The following is a 26,487-nucleotide window of genomic DNA, read 5'->3' as shown; positions in this document are numbered from 1 at the left end:
GAATGGTACAATACACCGACCAATGACTAGAGCGGGAGATGAATAAATGGGCATTGAATAAACAAAGTTGTGCTACTCAAACAAACACTAAAGCTAATAACCAGATATACACCAGTTTTCTGTGGAAATCTTTTATTAATGTATTTTGGCAAGTAAATGTTAAACTGCTACAACAAAATTCCCTGATATTCCATGACTTTCCACCCAAGAATATAAAATTACCTGACTTTCCATGTCTGGAATAGACTTTCCAATTTCATGACCCGTGGGAACCCTGATCATTTATCGTTTCCTGAAATCCTCAAAAATCGAAATATACTCATGAGATTATTATCTAGCTGGTTGCTCATTGCCTGTGCGTCAATGCTCAGTCCATGAAATTTCCGGACCACCAATTGAAGTGAACGGATCGGCCTATGGATCTGCTTAATTTTCCAATACCAGATCCAGTTATTTTATTATTATTATTATTATTATTATTATTATTAATAATAATAATAATAATAATAATAATAACAACAACAACAACAACTAGACTGCATTTCCGGCGGAACCTGCGAAAGTGTGCTTGCCCTGGTCCGGTCACCAACGTGAGCAGACAGTGGCATACGCTATGCTGAACCTGGCTTGATCCAAGCATTCTAACAGTGCCTTTCAGTGTTGGAGCAGTGGCAATACCTCAAAAGCTCTAGGAGAGGGCTATTCAACTATTGGCTTGCGGGGTGAATGCGGTTCGTTGGATTTTACCTGTGGCCTGCCTTCGAATTTAGCTTCTATGACTAAGATCAAATCAATAAAATAAACCAACAGCACTGATTGGCTGAAAAAATAAATAATGTCACGCGTCTTGCACCTCTCAAACTTGGCTATCAGGTAACCTAGAGAAAATTTTGAAATTATGAAATATGACTAAGGCATTAAAATGCTGCTTGTTTGTCAGGATACTTTTTCACTGATTTATTTTAATATGAGCTATGAGTGTGAATGTTATATATTCCATCCCCTAATTCTGTTTTACTGGTTTATTTGACAAATAATCTATATGGATTTGCTCTATAAAGACCTTATGTCTGTTTGGGAATGTTTTGAGACCCTATTGATGTATCTCAGAATAAAGGAATGTCCACAACATTAGTGATGTTTTTTTGTGTGTGTGAATGTATTTTACTTAACTCATTAAATGTAGCTGGATACTCATGAACGCATGTCTCTAATAGCCACAATAGGAGTCATTTTTGCAACATCGTATTTTGTGTGGCCCATAACGACCCAGTGGATCATGAAAACGTGCCAAAATTCACATTCCTTGCTTGTTGTTGGTACATTAATCCCATTCAGATTGCCACTTATCTGTGATGTAAGAGTTCAGTATAGGTTTAAGGTCTGGGGCAGGGATTAGACATTCTGTGACTTCTTCATTGAGGGCTTGCTTAGCAGCACTGTCCGCTTTCTCATTTTCCCCTCAGACCAACATGGCCTGGGACCCAGCAAAAAACTACACTCAAGTTCTGGTTCTTTAGACGTTCTAGTTGATCAAGCTCAGCTTTGGTTGTACTTTTTGCGTGTCATTAAAGCCTACTGGAAAGATTTTTAATTGCAATTTAATTTAATGCGATTTACTTTTACGATTAAATAAAATTAATTTATCCCTCTCACCCATAGTTTTCTATTTATTTACAATGTACATAGGCCTACTGTAATTACATTTATACATAGTTATTCTACTGATCTTCATACTATTCATCCTGCACATAGACTTATTCTTACTACTCTTATAATGTTGTTTCTGCAATAACACTGTTTCCACACTGCACATAGCTGTATGTTATGTACATATCTGTTATATATTTGTCATATTGAATATCCATATTTATTCTGTTGTATTAGATTCTGTTAATACACTGCATATATCTATATTATTATTTCTACTATTATTGTGTTACTGCTACATCTACATACATTATTCTACTTATTGTATGAGGTAACTGCTAATACACTGCACATATTTATATTTAATTCATATTACTCTAAACCACCTTCTGTAAATCAACTGTATACTACTGTCTACATTGCACTATATATCTTGACCTGTCTCTGTATATTTCATCACCTTTCTATACTTTGCATCACATTGCATGCATACTGTACATGAATCACAGCTAAGATCTTTGGTTGCTATGAAGGCCAGTCGTTCTAAATGGATGGTTGCTATGGCCAAAGGCCAGTTCTATCTCTGCCGTTGTCAAGCGGGCATATCCTAATTATCTTATTTGAAACATCTCTATTTTACTTAGCCTACTTCCATAAAGTGAGTCCCATTAAGAAGTGGCCACTTCATTCGTGCTTACCGTGATTCACGCAGCAACATTATTAAATTAATCTGTCACCATACGCCTATGCCTACGTTTGCAAAGAGGAGAACATTTTAATTTGATTCACAATGAAATGTTACATTTAATGTGCATGTTGACAATGAGTAGGCTAGTTTTGGTTGTTGGGGTGGTGGTGTTAGGCCTACTGCATCCCTTAGTTATGCCTACAATGCAAAATTGTTCCCTCGCGATTGGAAGCTCCTGTAGACGCATTTCAAAACATCGCAACGCCACCACAAAAAAATTGTTTGTGAATCGGTCTTAGTGAGTTAGGAGTCCTCACGACTTCTTTTAAGCTGTCACAGACTCTTTTTTCGCGCTACTTTTAGGGCTAAAATGCTTCCTGAATTACCCTTAGTAAAAAAAAAAAAAATAGGAGTCCTAAAGTTACTCCCACTAAGTTACTAAGTAAATCCCATACAGCAACATCTCCTCCCTATGACATAACTATAGCTTCTATCCACACAAGAAATGAATGATGTTAAATCTCTGCTTAGCATGCTTAGTCTCCGCTTAAGCATTCTAATAACAGAAGGGGCACATTTATGTTGACCACTACAACATGACTCATTATGTCTGTAACTCTATAAAACACTTACTTTCATAAAGGACGAAATTTAGTGAAATGTAATACAACGTTGCCACCTAGCGTTCAGGTTTATTTAACATTTCCTGCTAATTCTTTAGTCAACTCCATGCTTTTAGGAAAACAATCTTATCATAGTTCCCTCTTCAATGAGCGATTACCAGCTCGTTTTTGTAACAGAGATAGCTGTTTATTGTCCCTAGGTTCCCTTACAGAAACACCTATTCATATTAATACGTATGGAACGACCACTGCTTTATTACATGGCCCAGAATGCCTTTACAACAAAACACAGTAAAACCTAAATGCCCGTAAACATATGAATTTGCATACTTGTGCCATTTTTAATAATACTCTCCCATCATGATATTTAACAATAATGAAAAATTTAATTTGAATACCGTCAATGTGAAATAACTGTACTACGTCAGCAATAAATAGCTAATGTTCTCCTTACCATTTCAGTTCGTAAGTCCATAAACACCAATGGCTGAGCAAGGATTTGATGTTTGGGCAAGGCTGGCCAGAGACATTGTGCATACTTGGAAGGCATTGTGATAGAAGTACAACTGCATAGGTGAAAGGTGATAGTTACCAAATACCCGTGGGTGGTTTGCCAAATGCTGGAAACTCATGGAATGTTTTTTTTTTTTTTTAGCTTATGCACCCTCACATTGAAGTCCCGAAGTTCATATACAAAATTTGGTATCGATATGTGACAGTGTTCCTGAGATATGGGCGACTTCCTATTTCGAACCGCCCGCCCGATTTTGTTTGGCTGTGACGGGCAAACGCTTTCGAAAATCAAAAATCCTTCTGGTAACTTTTGTGAGGCTTGGTCCAAGGATAATGTACGTCAAGTTTCGTGGCGTTCCGTTCAATCCGATATGGCGGACCAACGACACTCACCTGACGTCATCTTCGCGAGCAACTTACACCGGTACTGACCGGACGTTTTAAAGTTGGAACGGTGTCTCTGTCTCAAAGGGCCTAGGTGCAGTTCAGCAGTCCAAATTTGCCATGTAACTCAATGTGGTTGCATCAGGCATATAGCATTAAGCAGTCACAGCATGTTCCATGCCAAACAACCCAAGATTGGCTGAGTTAAAGGTAATTTCCTGTTTGGCGGCTTCGCCACCAATTTCAAATGGCTGTTACGGGCGAATGCTTTTGTCAATTGTTCCAGAAAATTAATCCTGTGAAAACTTTTTAGTGTTTTTGATTAAATCCAATATGGTGGCCGAATCAATTATGTTGACATCACAAGTTGGCCTGGGTCAGCCTAAGGACATCCAAAAGTACTACCAGACACCACTAGTATGTTTTAATTCCAAACACATCAACAGCTACAGGCCAAAATGCATTTTTGCTAATTACAGCGCCCCCTAGAGGTCAAAGGTCACCAGATTTTTTGAGTGCCCTACTGATGGGGTTATAAGTCCATGCACTAAGTTTGGTTATGACAGATGAAAGGGTTGCTGAGATATGAGCTCACTTCCTGTTTGGCGGCTTTGCCGCATATTTCGATTGGCTGTTACGGGCAAACGGTTTTAGTTCCGAAGATAAAAATCGTGAACCATAAATCATATCGTGACATATCGTGAACCGTGAATCATAAACTTTTGTGCAGCTTGGTCTGAAGATGTAATGTGCTAAGTTTCGTGGAAATCGGACAAACTATGTGAGGCGTGAAACTTTTTAAAGGTTTTTGAAAAAATCCAAAATGGCGGAAAATCCATCATGGCAGAAATCGACATCATAGGGTGCGTTGAACTCGGCTTGGTCAAAGTGCTGCTTTTCAAGCAAGTGCAAAGTGCTGCTTTTCAAGTACACTTAATAATAATAATTCTAAATCAATTGTATGCACCATTGGTGTTGTTTATGTATGCACATTGCACTTTAATACAGAAAGGTAGGGTTAGGGAAGATTCTTTTATATTTTTAGCCTCTCATAGTCTATTTTTATGATGTTTAACCCTCTAGGCGCCACAGTCGAGTTTTCTCGACAAGATGCGGCACTGAATAAAACTGCCGATTTTGTCAAATAGGGTGTCATATTTCGACCTCCACTCCACTAGATGGCAGACATGTCATACATCATCCACGACCAGGGGCGGACTGGGACCAAAAATCGGCCCCGGCATATTTTTGCCTAAGCGGCCCTCAAATCGGTCGGGCACACCTAATTAAATACAAAATCTTTGCATTACCTATATGCACATATTTTCAACTGTCATGGAGCACTGAAAGAGATAGGCCTCATTGGCTATCACTCTGTCTGATCAGAGGTAGGCAGCCATGGATTACATGATCTCCATATTCAAGTAGCCTAGGCTATACAAGCAATTATTATAGAGTTTCTGCTTGAATTCAAAGCATCATTTAAAATGATTCAATAGGCTACATTTAAACTATACAATGCTCAACTGACAGCATCACCAAACAGTTACTGAATTTGCCTATGTGTAAAGAGCTCAATTACCTAGATTGTAGTAGATGTTAATCACTGTAGGACAACTGAAACAACACAAAATAAATAGGGCTGTTGCTGGAATTATTTTATTCCTGTAGGCTATACTACATTGCTGGTACATTTTGGAACATTATAGCTACATTAACTAATTATCTTTAACCCTTAGAACCCTAAGCTGTTTTTAGGGCATTTTCACTACCTTTATTCATAAGGATTTATTCTGGTCATTGTAAGTGCCACACACACATATTATATATTGTTTTTTTCAGCAGAGTCTAGGCTATCCAGATCATCATTTCATGTATTAGTACTAGCATTGATTTTATTTAGATTTTTAAAGAATTAAAATATAAAAATCATATTATAAAAATTCTTATATTTTGACCTGTATCTCACCACAGCAAGCTCATAGCTCTACATGCATTTCATGTGTGTGTAGGGCAGACTGTCCTGAAACGGGCAATATAATTGCCATGTTGGAGGGATACTCTGGGGCTGAGCAATTTACAGAAATATGCTGTGTGTGATTTACGGAAATAAATGCCATTTTTTATTTAGCGATGAAAAATGACCATTCTGTGCTCCATATCTGTGACACGAACTGATCTGACCCGACTTGACCCAAGTTTGCCTGTTAGCATGTGTGACTATGGTGTATGCACTCATGATGATTCTCAACTTTTTACTGCATTGCCATGAACAAAGTAAAGGCAAAAAAGGTGTTTCTTTGTTGAACAAATTGGGATGCAATGTGAGCCTTGAATTGGATGCCATGCAGGAATTTGCTAGGATCTCAAAACCGGATTATGAACATGTTTTGCCATAGAGAAACACACGATAGCGTTGGATTATAAACATGCTTTGCCACAAAAACAGACAAAAACGTGGGGTAAGTCCAGCTATATGAAGTTATTATTTTGCTGTCACTTCGTCTGTTTTATAACCCAGAAGGATGTATTTGGTATCAAATGATAGCTCTGTGTCTCCTCTTTCATCTAACATACATTGGCATATATATCCGATCACGGGTCCGCGAGTAATTACTCGAGAGTAATGGGTGTGCAGCGTTGGTTTGTGTACATGACGTTAATATTTTGCAAATCACTTCGCCTGTTTTATAAGCCAGAAAGATCGATATCCATGGTACCAATGGATAGCCCTGTTTCTCCTCTTTCATCTGATATGCTTGCCATATATGCGATCCACCGGGTTCATGCGAAAGTAATTCAAACGAGAGTAATGGGTGCGCAGGTGAACGCCGAGAAGTATAGACTTTAAATATGATGCAATTTTATTTAATTTCATGATTTTTTTAAATTTTCATACTTGATCGTTTCTCTTTGGAAAGCCCCACTTCTTCTCTGTCATAAAATAAAGGTTTTATCTCGTTGTGATGAACAGTCGCGGAGCAATGTAACAGAGAAGAAAGGGTGTGTTTTTTGGGTTTAAGCCAATCGGGTTCTAAGGGTTAATGTCTTCCAGTAGCCTATCGTATAGGTTACTGTATAGTAGTTGGCTTGTGCATGAATATGACTTGATGTTTTGTAGCCTACATTCCCGTCAGTCTACAGTCTTTTAGCCCATCTATACCATGATAATTAACCCTTCCAAGATAGAACACTTTCGACGCTCTACTTTGAGAGACCAACCACCACTCATGCCATCGATGTTGAATTTTGGGCGTCTGACGGAAACTGATCAATCTGACCAACAATTAACATCGATTTGACACTCTTTTGCTGTCCGGGGTTGGAAATCGTTAATTTAGAACATTTAAGTTACGCTGTTTGTTATTATAATCACAGCACGGCCTTACGTTATCATAACCACATCATTATGATTACTTATTGGTGGTGGAACAAAGTTTTATGGGGTAGGATTGTTCATAGGGAAGTTAGCAGGCGTGTTAGTGGTGTGGCAAACGAGGCTGGTGGTAATGTCCATCTAGCGCTAGCTTCTTTGTCTTCTGACCTTGTGCCTCTCCGCAATCGCGGCGACAGTGACGTGGTGGAGCCTTTGTCTAATGCTACTGGGTATGTTAGACGAGGTCGAAGTGATCATAGGACAGTTATGACAATTAACGTAGAGGCAGGGTGGGGAGTCGCAATGAGAATGACAGTAGGCCTAGTAGGCCTTATTAGTAATGATTTACACTGTTGATTTACTATCTATTTCCGTGACCATTTGTGACCAGGCGTGGGAGACGCAAGTCACGAAAAACGACGTTGAAGTTTTTTTTTTTCAAAATGAGTTATTTTCGTTTTTTTGCAGAATGTGCAAGTTGAAGTCCTAAAGAAGCAATTCCATGTTTCAGATAACATCATTGGTTGCTTTAAAAGTGTATATTTTGGTTAAGTTTCAAGAAGTAAACCAGCGTTTGAATCAGAGGAGGCTTCTATAAGGCTACAGGTGAAGCAGAAGCAGCTTTGAAACAGAAATACAGTCACTAACACGAACTGTTTTCCTGAAATCAATTCTGTGAGTGACAACAGCGCCATCGTCACCCGCTGTGGAACGGAGAATTACAGTGAATCAGACTGCTTCACCAACTTTTCGTTTTGCTTCACTGCCATAGATATCTTTCCCCATTGACTTCAATGTAAATCGAGTGAAACCCCAGACGGCTCGTGGATTTTTTCCGTTTCAATTGATCCTTATGGCAGATAAGTCCCACCCGTGAAGCAGTGACCGGTTGGGCAGAATTTCACACTTCCTGCCGTTGAATATGATTGACGCAACACTCTGGCCAATCACTGTCTCCATTAGCTTGCCATCACTTTTCAGTTGCCTTCTGTGACCTCACTAGAGTGTCATTATGAATTGTGTAACTCATTCACATAGTTTGTTTACATTCATTTTGTAAGGTACATCGGATTTTTTTCTGTGTAGGGGAGAACGTTTTATTTAGAAGTATTGTGTGTAGCTCTGTGTTTTCTAACATCAGCTAGGGGGGAAAGCTTGCTAGCAGTCTCCCCACAGCTAACGTCAGTGACTCGCGAAGTCCTAGCAAGATGGATTCGACGGAAGTTTCAGGCGATGAACATCGTTGACCGCAATTTACAGTTTTTTGAAATGAGGACCGATGAGTGAATGTAGAGGGGAGACCAAGAGACTTCCTGTGAAATGAACACAGTTCGTGGGTGCTACGGTTAAGATTAAACTTGTTCCAAGTAGGCTATGCATTAGAAAGTGCAGCTTCTCAACGTAGCCATCCTATAAGTTCACTGATGTGTTATAACATTAGCCTATGTTATGGTAGTTGGTGTTATGATAGTTGGTATTGTTTTCAGTATATAGAGACTTACCTAGTCACTAATTAGTGCTAACGTGGAGATGTTCTTTTTTGGGGGTATGACCATAGATAGCCTAGTCTTTGCAAGCAATATGTCTAACAAAAATATGCAAACTTATAATAATAATAATAATAATATCAGTGTTTCCCATACATTGACTAATCTGTGGCGGGGCGCCACAAAATAAAAATCGGCCGCCACAGATGAATATTCTATGTTTAATTTAATTTAAATTAAATATAAGGTAAAATCCTTGCATTGCCATTGAGCTGCGCTTTTTACGCATGCAGCCTTTCCTTGCCCCGCCCCGCTCTCTCTCGTAGCCCGCTGCCACTCCTCTGCATGTGCATTTAACAAAATATTCACTATTGTTGAAGGATTGTTGTTGCCACATAGAAGCATTGCATAGAAGACATCTGGCTAAATTGCTATTAAACTTTTTAGCATCGTGACCATGCTGCGCAAATTTGTTCAAAACTGCTGCATTGAAGTGAAGTCTGCTAAAGTCTTATCACAACATAGTAGGCTACATTGAAGAGACTATACTAAGTTAAGTTATGAAATCAAGCAGTATCTCAAAGCTAACGTTAGAATACTGTTTGGATGTCGAATTTAGCATGCTTAGCCTACTTACAGCTGCTTGTCAATTTCGTTAAAGGGCTCATTTTATTGACTCTGACACTGAATGTTTGCAAAATCCCGATGTAAATTCAAAAGTGCTTGTCCCAAGGAGAAGTACGAACCTTTATTTTAACTATGTAGAAAACGTTATGAATTGCATCCACACATCAGCAGCCTTTCAACTGTGTTACAATTGCAAGGGTTCCCTCAAACGTCTTAAAAAGTGACAGGCACTCAATTAGACCTATACACTACTACAAAGTCAGCTACCGCCACAAATTGAATCCAATTCTGTGGGAAACACTGAATAATAATACATAAACCTTGTTTACTGTCTTGTCCAGTCTTAGGCCTACTACACCCCATTTGTGGCCTGTACTTTGAGATGGTGGTAAACAGGTCTTGATTTCTCAACAAATTACTCTGAGCTCTCTGACTGATCAAACAACATAGCTTTTGTTTATGCCATTGCAGACAGTTCAATGTCATCATGTGTCTTCACATACATTCAACCTCACCAACTTTGGCAAGTAAAAAAATACCACCAGCCGCCACTGGTTTGAATTGGGCGTGACCATTAGTACTCTTTTGTTCTGTCGGCCAATCAGCTGTATGCTATCACTGCAAAAAATGAATTCTAACCAAGTGTTATTGATCTTATATTAAGATTAAAAAATCTATTTGGTATTGTTTTTAGTATGAAAAGACTAACCTAGCGCCCTCTCAAAAGATCATTTTGACTTAATTTAAGGAGTCTTATCAAGACAAATTCTCAACGCACTGGCAGACAAATTTGCTTGTTTTTAGGACAAATTTGCTTAACGCACTGGCAGACAAATTTGCTTGTTTTCAAGATGAGATGTCTTAAAATAAGTAATTTTTAAAACAAAATTAAGTCAAATGATTTCACAAGAAAAAGCTAGGTAAGTCTCTTTATACTGAAAACAATACCAACTAGTTTTTGTAACAACTATATGTAGGTACTCACAAATACATAATGCAAGTACAATGATAGTACCTGATGGTACATGTTGTTACACAGGTTGTACCACTGTACCTAATTAGGTAGGTACACTGTAATAGCGACACAAGATTAATAACACTTGGTTAGATTTTGTTAGAAAAGCAGCTTTGCAGTGTAGAAGTAACCTAATGGCTACTCATACTGAACCAGCATGCTGTTTGTTTATCTCTTGGTCTGGCAGCAGAGGAGCTAGATCGTAAGATATCAGATGCTATCTCCACAGTTACATTTGACGGGGATAAAGACCGCGAAATGGAAAAAATCCGTAACTTTGACTGCAAATGTTATGGAAGAAGAAAGGAAAACTCTCTCCTTGGTACACGTTTGTGTAGTCACACTGCAAAAACTGCTTATCTAACAAAATCTAACCAAGTGTTATTAATCTTATATCAAGATAAAAAAAACTAGTTGGTATTGTTTTCAGTATAAAGAGACTTACCTAGCGCTTTCTTGTGAAATCATTTGACTTAAAATAAGTCAAATATTTTTTGAAATTAAGACATCTCATCTTGAAAACAAGCAAATTTGTCTGCCAGTGCGTTAAGCAAATTTGTTCTAAAAACAAGCAAATTTGTCTGCCAGTGCGTTGAGCAAATTTGTCTTGATAAGACTAAGTTAAAGTCTTCTTAAATTAAGTCAAAATGATCTTTTGAGAGGGCGCTAGGTACGTCTTTTTATACTAAAAACAATACCAAATAGATTTTTTAATCTTAATATAAGATCAATAACACTTGGTTAGAATTCATTTTTTGCAGTGCACAAACTTTCTCCAGAGGTTATGTACCTCCTACCTACCGCTTGGATTCTCTGGCTGCCTAAAGAGAGTTGCAGGACATGCAAATAATTGGGCATCTCGAAGCAAACAGACGTACTTCAAGTCAAGTCAAGTCAAGTCAAGTCAAGTCAAGTCGGCTTTTATTGTCAATTTCTTTACATGCACTGGTCATACAAAGAATTGAAATTTCGTTTCTTACTTTCCCATGAAGACATAGACATACTTTAAATACAGACATAGACATACTATAGACATAGCCATAGACAATAAACATTAAATTAAAGTGCAAGAAGTGCAAGTCCCCTGACGCGGGAGACCGGGGTTCAAGTCCTGCTCACTGCAACAATTTCGAAGGTGCATTTCTCACAGCTAAACCAAGCTAGATAGAGAGCTAGATAGAGAGATACCAAGCTAGATAGAGAGATACAGTATATAGAGAGATAGAAGGTTGGGCTTGTGGAACTATAGGCTACATGGTCCTCACTTTAGATTGGGGGGCTGCAAAATGTACTACAAATAGGTAAGAAAGGTCTTATAAGCGTATTAGTTATCCACCTCTTTGTCTTATACACCATTAACAAGCATTAACAAGCTGCTTGTTAACACTTACAACTGTTAACAAATATGCTTGTAAGTAACTTAAAAGGCTGCTTATTAACACTTACAAGGTGCATGTTAACAGTTAGTTAATGTTATTAAAGGATAACAACAGTTAACTAACTGTTAGTAATGAATTGTTAACTGCTTATTATGCACTGTTAATACCTAATAAGCACATGTTATTCTAAAGCGTTACCTTTGCGTTTTGTGTCCAAAAGTGTGCAAACGTGATCTCATGTTTGTTTTAGACTACTTTATCCATTGCAACTAGCTGGTTCTGTAACCCATTACAGATAGTTTCGATGGGTCATTAGCATCATATGACGACTAGTTACGATGGGCAATTCATTTGAATAATGTGTGAATGTCTTGTATTGACTGATGGCAGGTACCTGGTAACCTGACTCTCGCCAGATGAATTTCGTTCCGCCTAGCTCCACTCATCCATCTGGGATCGATCCATTGGAGAGGTGTTTCAGAAGGCTGGGCCTTATCAAAAATCCTTGCATATGTTTGGATAAGCCACTTGTCCATCATCTATTGACGTGCTACTTCAATAGACCCGTGACGCTGAGAACAGTCTCACAGTCGCTTCTACGCTATGTCACATCTATGAAACTCCCGCCCTGCGTCCTGATTGGCTCTACCATAAAATCTGTTGCCGAAATCAATCTCAAACGGAAGCGATCCCAGATGGATGTGAGTGGAGCTAGGCGGAACGAAATTCATCTGGCGAGAGTCAGGTTAGGTACCTGGTGCCTTGTCATTGTCTGTGATTATGTGTGTGTGATTATGTTTATATTGTCATGTTTGGTAATAAAATCATTTTCATTTCAACAAAGTATCTTCTAATTCATCATCCATCAAATAACACACATAGTAACTGCAATGGTTAACCATTATTCAGACCACTACAACACACTCTGCACTGCAGGCTGACAGATCAGTGACCGTGACAGGGGGGAGGGTTGATCTTAATGTCATGCAAATGAGGACCATTGTGTTCCCCTCCCATGGTTTCAGGGAGAAAGTAGCCAATCTTTGCTTGCTGATTTCTCAGCTTGTAGCTTTGAGATGTGTATACTTTAAAATGGCTACAACTTCTTCCAATGTTATCGGATTTCCATGTGTAAGACATTGTTAGAAAGCTTAAAACCTACACTTTCAGAATCTGTGAACTCAAAATGCCTCAAAACGCACTTGCGACCCTCAATTCCACGCCTGGTCACATTTAGTAGTGTACAATATGTGTTCTTTTTTGTGTGTTGATGTCCTTGTGATCCTTGTGTCCTTGTGTGTGTGTCTTTGTCAGCTAAAACAAAACAACAAAAAAAATCAACAAAAACAACAAAAAGAAAAAAAATACTAACATCGTCTCTCGTCTTGTCTCGTCATCTCACTCCTGATGGCTTGCCTTGGCAAGTGAGCTTTTGAACTAAACAGGTCTTGTCTTGTGTCATATGAATAATATGTGCCCCATACATGGAATCAGAGTGCCTACTGTATGTAGTAAATGGAAAATATCTACAGCAAAAGGCCAGCCTACCGCTACATGCATTGTTTCTGCCATTTATTAGTAAGGATTTACATAGTAAGTAGTAAACAAACTATTTACCTGAGCATTCATTATTGTGCAATATAGCATACAGAAGGTGAGGGACATTTTGGGGGAAAGAAGTGCTGCATTTTATTATTCAAACATGTGACTTTTCATGAAAATTCTATAATCCAAGATGGCCGCCACCATATGACGTCATAATATGCAAATTAGATGGGAAAATTTAATCCCAACATAAACTTTGGGTCATCCTTAATATTTCTCTAATTTACAGAAAGTCCCTCATCACTTTTAAGAAATAGCCTTTTGAAATTAAAATGTCAAAATTGAACGTTTCGAGAAAAAAAACTCTGGCGCCTAAAGGGTTAATTGTTTTGTTTTATGTGGATATATGTCCGGTCTTGTAACATCAGGGACCATGATGGAAATAAGTGCTTGCACTTTGTCATGATTGTTTTTTCTATCCCTTAGATATGTCTTTATTCCAAATAAATCAAATCAAATAAAAAAAAAAAAACATTGTTATGTAATTTAGTAATATTATACACCATTTGAAAGCTTGGACTCTTGGGAATCCATAGTTTTTTGTTTTTTTAAGCATTTGATGAATTAAAATGTCCATTTTGGGTTTCAACATAAACACTTAACGGAGTGAAAAGATATACAAAGCTTCTCTTTTCCCCTCGCTTCACTATCGTGACCCTGGTATCTTTATTGAACATTTCAGAAGCTCACAGATGGTCTCGTTTCCCAAGTATCCAAATCGTTCAGATAGAAATTATCTTGCCCAATCTCAATGGGAATGTTGCTCAGCAACCTCCACAGGGTGAACAGTTGCTTTACAGCCAGCATCTTGGCACTCCGCTGCTAGCTCGGAGTACAGGTGCTTTCTTTCATGGGCTGCCGTCATACTCTAGGGGATGGTTAGTTCAATGAGGACCCGCTTCGCCACTGTGGACCACATGACTATGTCTGGCCGGAGAGTGGTGGTCATGATCTCTCTTGGAAAGACCAGCTGCTTCTTGAGGTCTGCCAACATCTGCCACTCTTTATCAGGTGCGAGCATGATGCTCTTCTTCTGAGCAGGAGGTTGGTGTGTACCGCCAGGCTTTACAAACCCTACCAGGGCATGCTCTTCTGTTGCCGGTGAATGGTTTGCTGCCACACTACAGCTCTCCAGGATCTCAGCCAGTTTTGTCAGGATTTGATCATGGTGCCACCTGAAGCGTCCCTGGGTCAGTGCCAAAAGAGGCCGAAGAGACCTGCGTCTGAAAAGCATCGGGGCAAGCCTAGCCACTTACGTATGTAGCTGTTGGCAAGGCTATCCATTCTGCTGACTTCTGATGAGGCGATACAGGATACGTTGCTACAGGATGTGCTGGTAACACCACACCTTGTGCTTCCCAGGCAATCAATATCAATCTTAGTCAGTCCGCCAGCGAGTTGATGTTTGGCTAGCTTTCCCATCTGCCTGTCAAGTCTACCATGTACTGCCTCCCCAAGCTTCGCAGAGGTTTCTTATCCAGCCATGGAATGGGCTCCCCTCCTGTGACAAAGATGTCCTGGACTTGAGGTATCCCTTTACTTATCGACAGAGTTCTTGATTTTTCTGCCTTGACCTTCATCCTTGCCCATGTGAGAAGTTCATCAAAACGCTTGAGGAGCCTGATTGTGCAAGGAGCCATTTGAAGGATGCTTGGAAGCCTCACATCTGATGGTAATTTGATACCTCCAACTACCTTCCTGGCCCCAATGAGGATTACCTCAAAGGCTATCACAAACAGGATGGGGGAGATGGTGGGAGTGAAACACATATGCAGGTTGCTGAAGTATCTGGTAGGGCTGTAACAATATGCGATTCGCAACACTCATATCCACAAACCTGTGTCGCGGTGTGAAAAGGCAGAACCGCGACACACCCAGTTTCACGCAATGCTTTGCAGCTTACGCGGCCGCATAGGCAACACACATCTCCCACTTTACTTACCGGTAGCCTACGTTGTCCAAAAATAAATAAATAATAATTGCATACCACTCGTTGCTTTCATTGTAGACTATGTGTTCAACTTTACCAAACAGTATAGAAGTAAACCCCCTTGCCCCGCTCTCTCTCACCGTCCCTCCCTCCCTCCCTATCCCTCTCTTACTCAATGGACACGCGCGACTCGGCCAACACAAACCAAATAAAACTTTCACAATTGTGAAAGCAAGGACGCATAGAAGACGACTAGCTAAATAACTATTAAATCTGCTTAGTATCATTAGCATGCGGCACAAATTTGTTTTAACTCTTGCATTCAAGTTGACTGATCATTTCAATACCAATGTTTCCCAAAAGGGCCTGTCCCAAGGAGAACAAGTATTACACTGCAAAAAGCGATATCTTACTAAGTGTTATAATCTTATATTAAGATAAAACATCTAGTTGATATTGTTTTTAGTATAAGGATACTTACTTTAAGCTTTCTTGTAAGATTATTTGATTTAAGAACATTTTGACTTATTTTCAGACATAAAAAACAAGCAAATTTATCTGGATTAATGGATTAAGAAAATATATCTTAAAATGTAAGATTTAAGACAATTTGTCTTATATCTTAAATCTCATCTTAAATTAAGGTAAATTTTCTTATTCCATTGGCAGATAAATTCGCTTGTTTTTTATGTCTTAATTTAAGAAGATTTCGACTTATTTTAATAATCTTACAAGAAAGCTCAAAGTAAGTATATTTATACTAAAAACAATACTAACTAGATTTTTTATCTTAATATAAGATTATAACCCTTGGTAAGATATCACTTTTTGCAGTGTACTTTGAAACTTAAACATACATGGAGAAACTGAACAGTCCAATCAGTAGACTATGATAAGCTAGCCAACTATTCTAGTTGTAAGTTGTAATAGAATCAGTAGGCCTAGGCTATAGGCTAACCTGCATAACGTGTGCTGTCATTAATATCGGACATTCAGTATTCTCTCTTTTTATATCAGGATATAAAATAATACAGATATATTATATATTACACAACCCGGGACATGGAAGAACTCCAAGGCAAAGTCAGTCACTGTACTGGCTCTTGATGTATTGCTCCAGCTCCTCCTTGCTTCTCTTCTCGTCCAACAACTGTCGGGCATACTTGAAGGGATCTCTGAAGAAGTTGGTTCTCTCTTTCTCTCTTCTCTTCCTCCTCCTTCTGATCCTCTCCACCCTCCACAGCCTGGCAAGGTTTTGTCTGAGCTCATCTCACAGCTCCTTCAAGCCTTTCTTCTACTGGGGTACAGCCTTCCTCCAGTTCTGACGGAGCTGGCGCCTTGCTTTGATGAGCTGTTCAATCTCTCTCTCTCTTCTTCCCTTGCCCGGGGATGTGGGCTTTCTCCTACTGACCTCGCCAAACCTCTCTCTGCATACATCGAAGATGATGTCCCCAATGAAGTTAAGTTTGCTCCCTCTCAATGCCAGCTCCAATAGTTGGCTCACGTCAACATCTAGACTCTGCCACACCACCCGATCATTCGCTTTCGGCCATTAAGTATGTGGAAACTGGGCCATTGTTAGTAGGCGGTGTGCAATTTCTAGCAACGAGTTAACAAACAAAAGGGAGGGGTGTTTTTTGAACATGCCTAGGGAGGGAGCAGTGTGTATGTATTGTTGTGGCCCAGGGGAGCTGCCTTGGTCCCCTGCTATTTTCTCTATATATGCTTCCATTGGGAAACGTCATAAGTCAGCATAATGTAAACTTCCACAGCTACGCAGATGATACCCAATTGTATATTTCTGTGGAGCCAACTAACCCAGATGGCCTTTGCTCCCTCACTGCATGCCTAACCTCCATTAATCAGTGGATGAGCAAAAATTTTTTGAAACTAAATGATGACAAAACAGAGGTACTTCTGGTTGGACCAAAACTAAAGCGAGATATTATTCTTGGCGCACCAGGTCAAACCAAAAGTAACAAGCCTCTGTGTCATCTTAGATGCAGAGTTAAGTTTTAAGCCCCATATCAGTAAAGTTACTCAGACAGCCTATTTCCACTTGAGAAACATTGCCAAAGTGCGGCCCTTTTTAACTCAACAAGATGCAGAAAAACTAATTCAGGCCTTTATCACTAGCAGGTTAGACTACTGCAATGCACTTTTCACTGGTCTTCCCAAAAAACATCTAAAGAAATTGGCACTCATACAGAACTCTGCGGCTAGACTTTTAACTAAGACTAAGAAGAGAGAACACATCACCCCTGTGTTGGCTGAACTGCACTGGCTCCCTATTTCCTATAGAATTGATTTTAAGGTTATGTTAAATACTTACAAAGCTCTGAATGGTATAGCACCTTCATATATCTCTGAGCTTTTAATATCTTATCAACCACAAAGGAAACTTAGATCATCCAATTCTAATCTTTTAATCATTATCCAAAGTGCTCCACAAACAAAGTGGAGAAGCTGCTTTTATCCATTATGCCCCCAAACTATGGAACACCCTGCCTCTGTACATCAAGCAGGCGAAGTTCAGTAAATATTTTTAAAAAGATCTGAAAACATACCTGTACAGGAAAGCTTTTAGTTAACTCATCTTATCCTGTAGACTACTTTTTCAGATTATTCTACATCTGCTACTATTGGAGGGCAGCCAGCCAGAAGCAGATGGGCTCCCCTATTAAGTCAGGTTCTGCTCAAGGTTTCTTCCTGGAATATGGGAGTTTTCCTTGCCACAGTTGCCATATGCGTGCTTTGTGGGGGTAAGAGGGTTAAGGCTGCCAGTCTTATGGCGTCATTTTCTATATTTTTGATATGTTGCTGAGTGGATCATAAACAGCCCCAGCAATGAAGAAAAGTGATTGATAATGACTGACTGACTATTATTGTGTTACATGCTTCAAATGTAAAGCACTTTGAGCTACATTGTGTGTATGAAAGGTGCTATACAAATAAAGCTTATTATTATTATTATTATTATTATATTATTATGTGGAGGGGTAGACTGTTCCATAGACTGGGGGCAGCAGCACAGAAGGCTCTGTCCCCAAAGGTCTGGAGTCTGGTGCGGGGTATGGCAAGCCGATCCTTGTCAGAAGACCACAGGGACCATGATGGACTGTAAGGGTGGAGGATATCTAAGTTTTTCAGTTGAGGAATCTAGGATTTAGTAATATGGACACCAAGATATCTGAAACTCTCTACCCTCTCCACCTGAGAGCCATTCATTTTAATAGATAGCTAGTAGGTACATGAAAATCCTACCTCAATGTATGGCCATTTAGAGAACATAGTGCCAATTTTGTACAACAAATTAAGAGTTAAAATCATTGTTTTACCTCAGAAACAATGAGGAATGAAAGGAAATAAAAAAACATAAGTATACAATTTATCTAAGTAAGTGCATTGGTATGGTAATACATCATCGACACTTTCTACACAAAATTATTTTAAACTATGCTCTTCACACATTGAATTTTGTGTTCCTACTAGCTACCCCACATACTATTTTATTCCTAATTGAAAACAAGTTAGGCAATCGCACCTTATTTTATCCTCAATATCTTTATGTGCATTTGTTGTGGAGAATTTAACAAGATCTCGCGACATTACAATGTGACAATATTTCTCGTTGAGGTAAAAATCTGTTTCGAGGAGTAATACCTAGCTGCAGCCAGCATGACTGAGGAAACTGGCATAGAAGATGCCCATGCAACTTTTATAAGTTTTATATAGCAGTATTTTGGGTATCCGCTTGGAATAATAATACCACTTAATTACACAGTTTCCCCTAAAACGTCATAGCATAGTCTCTACCTTAAGAACCTGCTATGCCTTCATGTGCTGCCACTGTGCATACACACACAAACATAACCAACACACAGGAAACAATCTAAATTTTCTAATTTCCTCACCTGCCAATAGTAGCAGCAGCATCTGCTGTGAGGATGAAAAGACTTCCGATTTGTAATGCAGGAGAACGGACCACTGTGACACGTACACAGGGGGGCCAAGCCTCAGGAGCCACTGCACACACAAAGTAACAACCAATTTTGTACATCTTGTTCATGAGTAGCAGTAATAAAAACCAATTCATAGGTAGTGTACAGCATTCTCCACAAACAGAACATGATGATTTACTCTTACACTGAAAACAATGAGTAAATTCCAATCCTGAAGGGAAGCAAATATATACACACCAATTATTACTAATCACTTTGAAGTAGGGACGGCTCGATCAATCCTTTTTGGGTTGTGATATGGAGGGGGGAAATTCTGTTTGAGTTCTGTTGCGATTGTTTGTGTCTAGTTAGCCGCTAGGCTAGACGGTTAACTTGTGCTGCTGCTGTTTTCCGTATGACATAAGGGTCATTCCATGTCAAGGTTGTTGCTGCACCGTCTCAAATTTTGTTCAAAGCTTGTCTATATATAACAATGAGTCCCAAAACCAAGGTCTGTAAAATATTTCTGTTCAAATCCCAGGGCATCTGACAGGGACAACGGCATATGTACAGTTGAAACCAGAAGTTTACATACCCTTAGCATACACATGCTTAAGTTGACTAAACAGAAGAATAAAAAAAAATCCTATTTTGGAATTGATCTTAATGCCTTAATTTAAAAAAATGCATGCAAAATTAACAAATTAAAAACTAAACACAGTTGTAGGGTAACTCACCTTCCTCGGTGTTGGGACTACTAGGGGTCAAAGAGAAGGAGGTAGAGGAATTTGACTCATCACCCCCCGACCCCATAATTTCTCCTTCCTCAAGTTCACTATCTGTGCTGGGATCTCTTGTACTGCTCTGTTTATCTTCATGGTGCTGTAATAAGATGCACTGATTCCTGTGAATCTTTTTCACCTTCTGAGTCTTCTTATGCTTCCTCCTTGTACCTTCTGAATGTGTGTCACCCTCTATCCTCTTCTTTTTGGTCTTCTTCTTCTTTACAGAGAGGTGGAGGCTTTTTTTGGATGTCTTCTTTTTTTGCACATGTTTTGTGCTGCATGATTGTCTGCATTTGCTCACACTTTTCTTCCTCTTCTGGCACACTACATCCGATGCGTCAAACTCATGATAACCACTCATCAGTCTTTCTCCTACCCTGTCCTGAAAGTAGACAACATCACAGTAAAAAAGTGGTAGAAAGCTCTATTCACTCTGAATGGCGTAATATACAGGAAATAATAGTACATTTCTGTTAGAGAATAGGGTGGGCTCACACCTGGTGTCCTGGAAAGCTCATGGAGACAGACAGAGTCAGAAGTATTATTCTAAAACGGTCCGTGATTATGATTGGCTGAATCGTGTACGATGCCGTTGTAAAATCCAGTATAAACATACACCTTGACCGCATTTTGTTCCATATTACTGTGCTACCATAACTTGATACAAAAGTTAATGTAGATGCGTCACAACATTGCTTGGCAACCATTCAGATGGAGGAAATAGATTTCTTGGTGGAAGAATGATTATTTATGAATAAATCTCATTGCTGTGCCTTTATTTTATGAAATCTTGCCAGCTATACTGTATGTAGTAAGCCCCTTGAATCTGTAGATTACACTGATTTTAGAATAGCTAAGGGGGTTTTAGGCACTCCGCTAGCGCATCATGCCTTAGCTGCCCTTAACAACGGCCCTTAGCTGTTCTAAAATCAGTATAACCTATGGCCTCTCGGGGCTTATTGCTTAAGCACACCACATGGGACTGTGCTTTCCCGTATTGTTCACCATTTACCCTTAGGACTTAAATACAACTCTGATTCATGTCACATAAATAAACTTTCAGATGAACATGTAATTGTGGGCTCTATTAAGGGATGATGAGAAGTGTGCTTATGTGATATAGTGCAGGTCAAACCACAGACAGCTGAACACCCTCAAGACCAAAAAGATTGTGGTCGGCTTTTGGAGCTCCAGGTCTACCAGTTTCTACGTGCTATCAGTCTCCATTAATCATTTAAAATAAAACTATTACCAAATCTCAGATTTTTCATATCAAAATGATTCGATAAGCATGGAATTACCCCATCTTTGTGTTCAAGAGCACCAATAGTGTTCTTTTGACTGTTTTTCTCGTCCACAGTCTCGTGGTCCTGAGCCAAACCTTGTGTGCTGGGAACTTGTATCCTTGAATGGAACTGATATTTTCCACTGTCTGCATCATAGTAGTAGTATATCCCTGTGTTGGCATCATAGTAGAGCTGATTTACCTAAGCAGGGACATCAAACAAATTCTAATATGACCAAAAAAATAAAACTGTCAGGCTCTCTCAAGATATTCATCATTTTCACATTCATCATTCACATTTATATAGTTTTAATCTACACAAACAAGTAACTATTTGTGTGGTTGTGTTAAATAAAACAGTCATTCTAAAATGGATAATACCAGTCCTTGATTGTGATTGGCTGTGTTCTATGCCATTATAAAACACTGCAACCATTCACCTGTGACCAACATTCAGAATAACTGCGCCACAAATTCACCCTTCGCTAAGTCCCACCCTCCTTAGTTACTGTTGCTATGCCTGACAAGCTTTAGCACCCTGCACGTCTATTACATAGGGGGAGAACCGGGACTTTTCAATGAAGTGTAATTTCCAAAGACATCTACCACACTGAAAGCTAATATTTTGTCACTAGCAACCTACATCTGCCCTCTGTCAAATACAGTTGGAATTTCATCTCTGAACAAAACCGTTCATGAGTTATTTTAGCAGAAGTCGAATGTGCATTTTGTTTCATTCGACTCTCCTGGCTAGAATGAATGGAACAGGCATGGGGGACGAAAGAAACATACCATTTAAGCTATGTACTTCCCACAACTTCAATATTTGACAACATATCATGAATGTACTTCAAATAGGTGTTATTTTAAATAGATTGCTGATGGGCTATACATCTTGGTGAACGTCTGTTAACAACTTCTTGCCGTTATCGTGAAGCGTGTATCTCACGGTTATGGAAATGTCATGCAATATGCCATTTTTTATAGTTAGAACAATATGTGTTCCCAATTATATCATGTTTCTATAGTGCAACATGTTATTTCACTGTGTCTTTACACGGGTTAGGGCACCACACATCCAAATAAGTGCCCTTCATGACCCACAGGCCTTCAGTCTCCACAGGTTAACATGGCAAAACTCGAAAAGCTTGTCAGACCTCCCGTGCCTAGTGACGGGTTGCTAAGCCACGATTGGCCTGTGGCGGTTTTCGGGTGTGGCTTAGCGAAGGGTGAATTGATACACAACCGTTACAAACTTGTAAACTTTTATAAAAAGACATGGTTGTTAATGTTCTGGATGGGCTAAGCTTGGATGAGTGGTGGGGAAAGATGGACAAGGAAAAGCAGGTTAAAAAACAAAGACAAGGAAGTAGAAGTACAATTCAGTGACATTCAAATACCGGTACATAATTTAAGTGTAGTGTTTAACAATGAAGATTTTACATTACATTATCCTGCTTTTTACACGGCTACTTGCCAAAACGAAAAAATAAACTCCACACGATATGACTCTGTCTATACATTATCCCGCATATTACACCGATCAACCGTCTGCTTTCAGTTTTGAATGAAGTTCCATTGCAAGAAGTAACCAAACTACTTGCGGAGTGACTTGTAAGACGTGAATAAGAAGCACAAAACTCGTTGCCATTGACAGCGGTGATTACATGTTTATATAATTATATTATAGGTCTTACCGTAGAATGATGGGAAATCCCATTCAAGTCAGTGGAGCGTTCTACTAGCATTGTAAAGAGTCTAATAAGTATGTGATCAAACATTTCACCAGCAAGCGTTATCTGAGACCAAGGTTAAGAAGACCAAGTACTCTCAGGCACTGGATCAAAATACTTGAATATCCTAGTGTAACCGAGGTCGGTCCGTCCCACCGTTAGCAGCCCTTGAACCCGCCACCTCAACACACACCGGCATGGGAGTCGAACGCTCTAACCACTGAGCTATAAGCCCAGGCTTCCAACTCAGCGGTAAGAAGCGTTCTTAAGGTTAGGGGTGTTAGGATTTACACGCGCAACTAGCATGGTAGCTTTGTTGTTGGCATAGAAAATGACTGGCTAAATTGTGCCTGACAAGCTTTATGGAAATGCTGATTTCCTTTTCCAACCGGATTTGGCACCTGGCCACAATGACAAAACTGCTAGTAACTGGTTTGCTGACTATGGTATTACTATGCTTGATTAGATAAACAACTCGCCTGACCTGGACTCCATTGAGAATCTATGGGGTATTGTCAAGAGGAAAATGAAAGACACTAGATCCGACAATACAGATGACCTTAAAGGAAATCTCTGGCAATTTTTCCCATAGATCTCCGTTTCCCGACGTCACAGAGTACTATCAGTACAGGAAAAAAAGGGGAAAAGGGAAATCAGTGCTACCTAGCATGAGTTGCTGCAGCCAGTGCTAAATTCTGGGGGCATGATTTTAAAGATATCTGTATAGATACAGCCTACTGTATATTGCATACGAGGGATGGTCATAACCAACTTTTTAATCATTAACCGGTAATAGACATTTTGACTGATTGGCTTTCATGTATCAACGGAGTCAATCTATCAAAAAGTAGGACTACATCTGAATCAGCCATTATTGCTTTCATTTTTCACCATAATCCATATCATGTGTTTATGGATTCAGGAGTCTATGGACACATTTTTATTTTAAATAATGTCCAAGCATTTCTTAGTTTAAGACTTACCGAATCATAGAAAAAGCCAGTGCTGTGATCATAGTACATTCCAGAGTTCTCATCAAAAACAAATCCTGTATGAGATAGGGCCTCTTCAGCAGTGGCACGCAGCATATCAGCAATAGATCCACTATTACCTGTCTGCACACACATAAACAGTACACCCTTTTTATCTTGTCAACACAAACATATCTGTAAAGTAATCCATTTATAGGCATGTTATATACATATGTATGTTACATGTTCATTCAGGGTCAACAAAGGAAAATATTACAATTTAACACATGCAGAAAGTATGCACTATTGTTAAAATCACTGAGCAATAACATTCAACTCTGTAATAACATTCAATTGATCAAAAATTCAATCTAAGGATTACCCACCGTTACGGTTATGGTTATGATAATTAGCAGACACTTTTGTCCAAAGCAACATACAAATAACGACAATACAATAGTTAAATTTAACAGTAAACAATTTAAAAAGTTGGTAAGACTACATTAAGGAGAATGGCAATAATAAACAACAATGTCAATTCAATAGCCTAATGGAAAAAAAATACTATAATATACAAACCATAACAAAGAAACGCTTAATCAACTAAGTGCATGTTGAACAGATATGCCTTTAGACCTCTCTTGAAAGACCCAAAACTATCACAGGAACGGAGAGCACTGGGCAACTCATTCCCCCAACAAGGAACCACTGAGGAAAAGAGTCTGGAATTTGACCTAGCGTTTATGGCTGGTCGACACAACAGACGCTCATCAGAAGACCGCAGTGCAGGCCAGCTAACAGTGATATATCCAGTAATAGCTGATATTTAATGCAATATCTTCCCATTTCCGCCAGTTCATTATGCATTTAAATCAGTTAATTGTGCCACATCATCCATGACGGTAAAATTCATCCCCTGGCCTGATTGGCTAGTACTCTGGCCAGTTTCAATTTTTCTGCGGCCTGCAAGCTGCGTTTAAATAAGGCTGCCATGTGTATGCTATGATTAAAAAACTAAAAAACTATCGTGGAGCTACGCATTGATACACATAAACTATTGCAGGGCTAGCGGCTCAGGCAACAGACACATATCTTACTCCTTCACACCAGTTTTATCACGATAACTTTTCATACATTGATTCCCTCAATGTATTTGTGACTGAAATTAAGACGAGATGCCTTATCGCAGACATAAGTGGATTAAAACATGCTGGCAGCAACGCTACAGGGGAGGTCAATCTGCTTCTGCCTTCAAACTAGCAATAGTGTTTTTTTCATAATCTTCAATTACTTATATAAATATCAGTTAGATAAGGCAGAATATGCATTAATTGGAATATGCATTCATTGGGACAAGGTGACAAGTTCAGGTCTTGTGTTCCTCCCAGTTTATGTTTAATGGAATGTTGTGGAGTCATAATTTGGTTGCAGCTTATTCCGTTAAAAAAATGAGAAATTTGGATTGTGAACTTAAAATTGTACCAAATTGTGAGTTGAGTGTATCATTACATCCCAGTTGGCAGCCCCCAAACACCTAAAAGGTAAGGAGTTAGCATTTCAAAATTTCAGTGGCTGTGGCAGTGTATGAAACATTGTTTTAGAACAGGGGTGGGCAAACTTTTTGGCTCAAGGACCACATTGGGTTTTGAAAATTGGCCGGCGGGCCGCACAACAACCCCCCCGCGTTCCCAATTAAATGGATCGCATAATGTTCACGTTAGATCTGCTGCAAAGGAGATAACTAAGAGTTCACTTAGTTTAACATGATGTTGTCTCTATTTAACATGATGTTTTTACATTGACATTGTAAACGTTCTCTAAGGAGAGTGAAAAGCAGTTTGCAGTAAAGCTAACCAACGTCGTCTCTATCGCAGGAAAAAAATAGCGAGCAGCCTGATAACCAAATGAAATGCTCGGCGGGCCGGATGAAAGTGCTTGGCGGGCCGGATCCGGCCCGCGGGCCGCAGTTTGCCCACCCCTGTTCTAGAACATGTAAAGTGAAAAGCTTTTTGGACTTATTTACCTGTGGCTGAAGAGAATTATTGGAATCTATGTTCCCACTTTCTTTACTGCCATGGCACAAGCTCATGTTTTTGTGGTAAACAGTACTGGAATTCTCTGCAGCAGCATCTTCTAAAACTTCCGTTTCTGTCTCAGAATAATGGTAACCTCCAAAGTCATACTTGTTGTGATCTAGGAATATAAAGAGATGGCAAATGCACAAGCAATTTATGTAAATATGGCTGAGTTGAAAAGAAAGTGTCATGGGGGTCACTAATTGACAGACCTAACAGGCTTAAACATCCTGTTTTGTCCAGTTGGGATGTATTTCACAAAGTTCAACTGCGAAGTTAAACAATGGTACTCCTTAGGGCTGGGCGATATGGCTAAACAATAATATCACGATATTGTTTGTCTATTTCACGATATACAATATATATCTCGATATTTTCAAATTTTCTCAAAAGGACGAAAGGATGAATTCTCACATTTTA

General features: G+C 39.2%; 1 protein-coding gene across 1 annotated transcript in view; it reads right to left on the bottom strand.

Annotated features, from left to right (window-relative positions):
• Positions 1-26,487, bottom strand: part of aggf1 (angiogenic factor with G patch and FHA domains 1) — a 123,358-nt gene that overhangs the window by 72,722 nt on the left and 24,149 nt on the right. The window contains exons 4-8 of the mRNA XM_048258804.1: positions 26,016-26,185; positions 24,005-24,136; positions 21,305-21,490; positions 19,956-20,385; positions 19,192-19,303 (exon numbers count right to left, since the gene is read on the bottom strand). Coding sequence (XP_048114761.1) covers positions 19,192-19,303; positions 19,956-20,385; positions 21,305-21,490; positions 24,005-24,136; positions 26,016-26,185 — 1,030 coding nt within the window. The remainder of the gene's footprint in view (positions 1-19,191; positions 19,304-19,955; positions 20,386-21,304; positions 21,491-24,004; positions 24,137-26,015; positions 26,186-26,487) is intronic.

The sequence above is a fragment of the Alosa alosa genome, chromosome 12, assembly GCF_017589495.1.
Source record: "Alosa alosa isolate M-15738 ecotype Scorff River chromosome 12, AALO_Geno_1.1, whole genome shotgun sequence".
Classification (NCBI taxonomy): domain Eukaryota; kingdom Metazoa; phylum Chordata; class Actinopteri; order Clupeiformes; family Clupeidae; genus Alosa; species Alosa alosa.
Note: the sequence above shows the minus strand (reverse complement) of the source record. Positions and strands in the feature narration are given on the sequence as shown.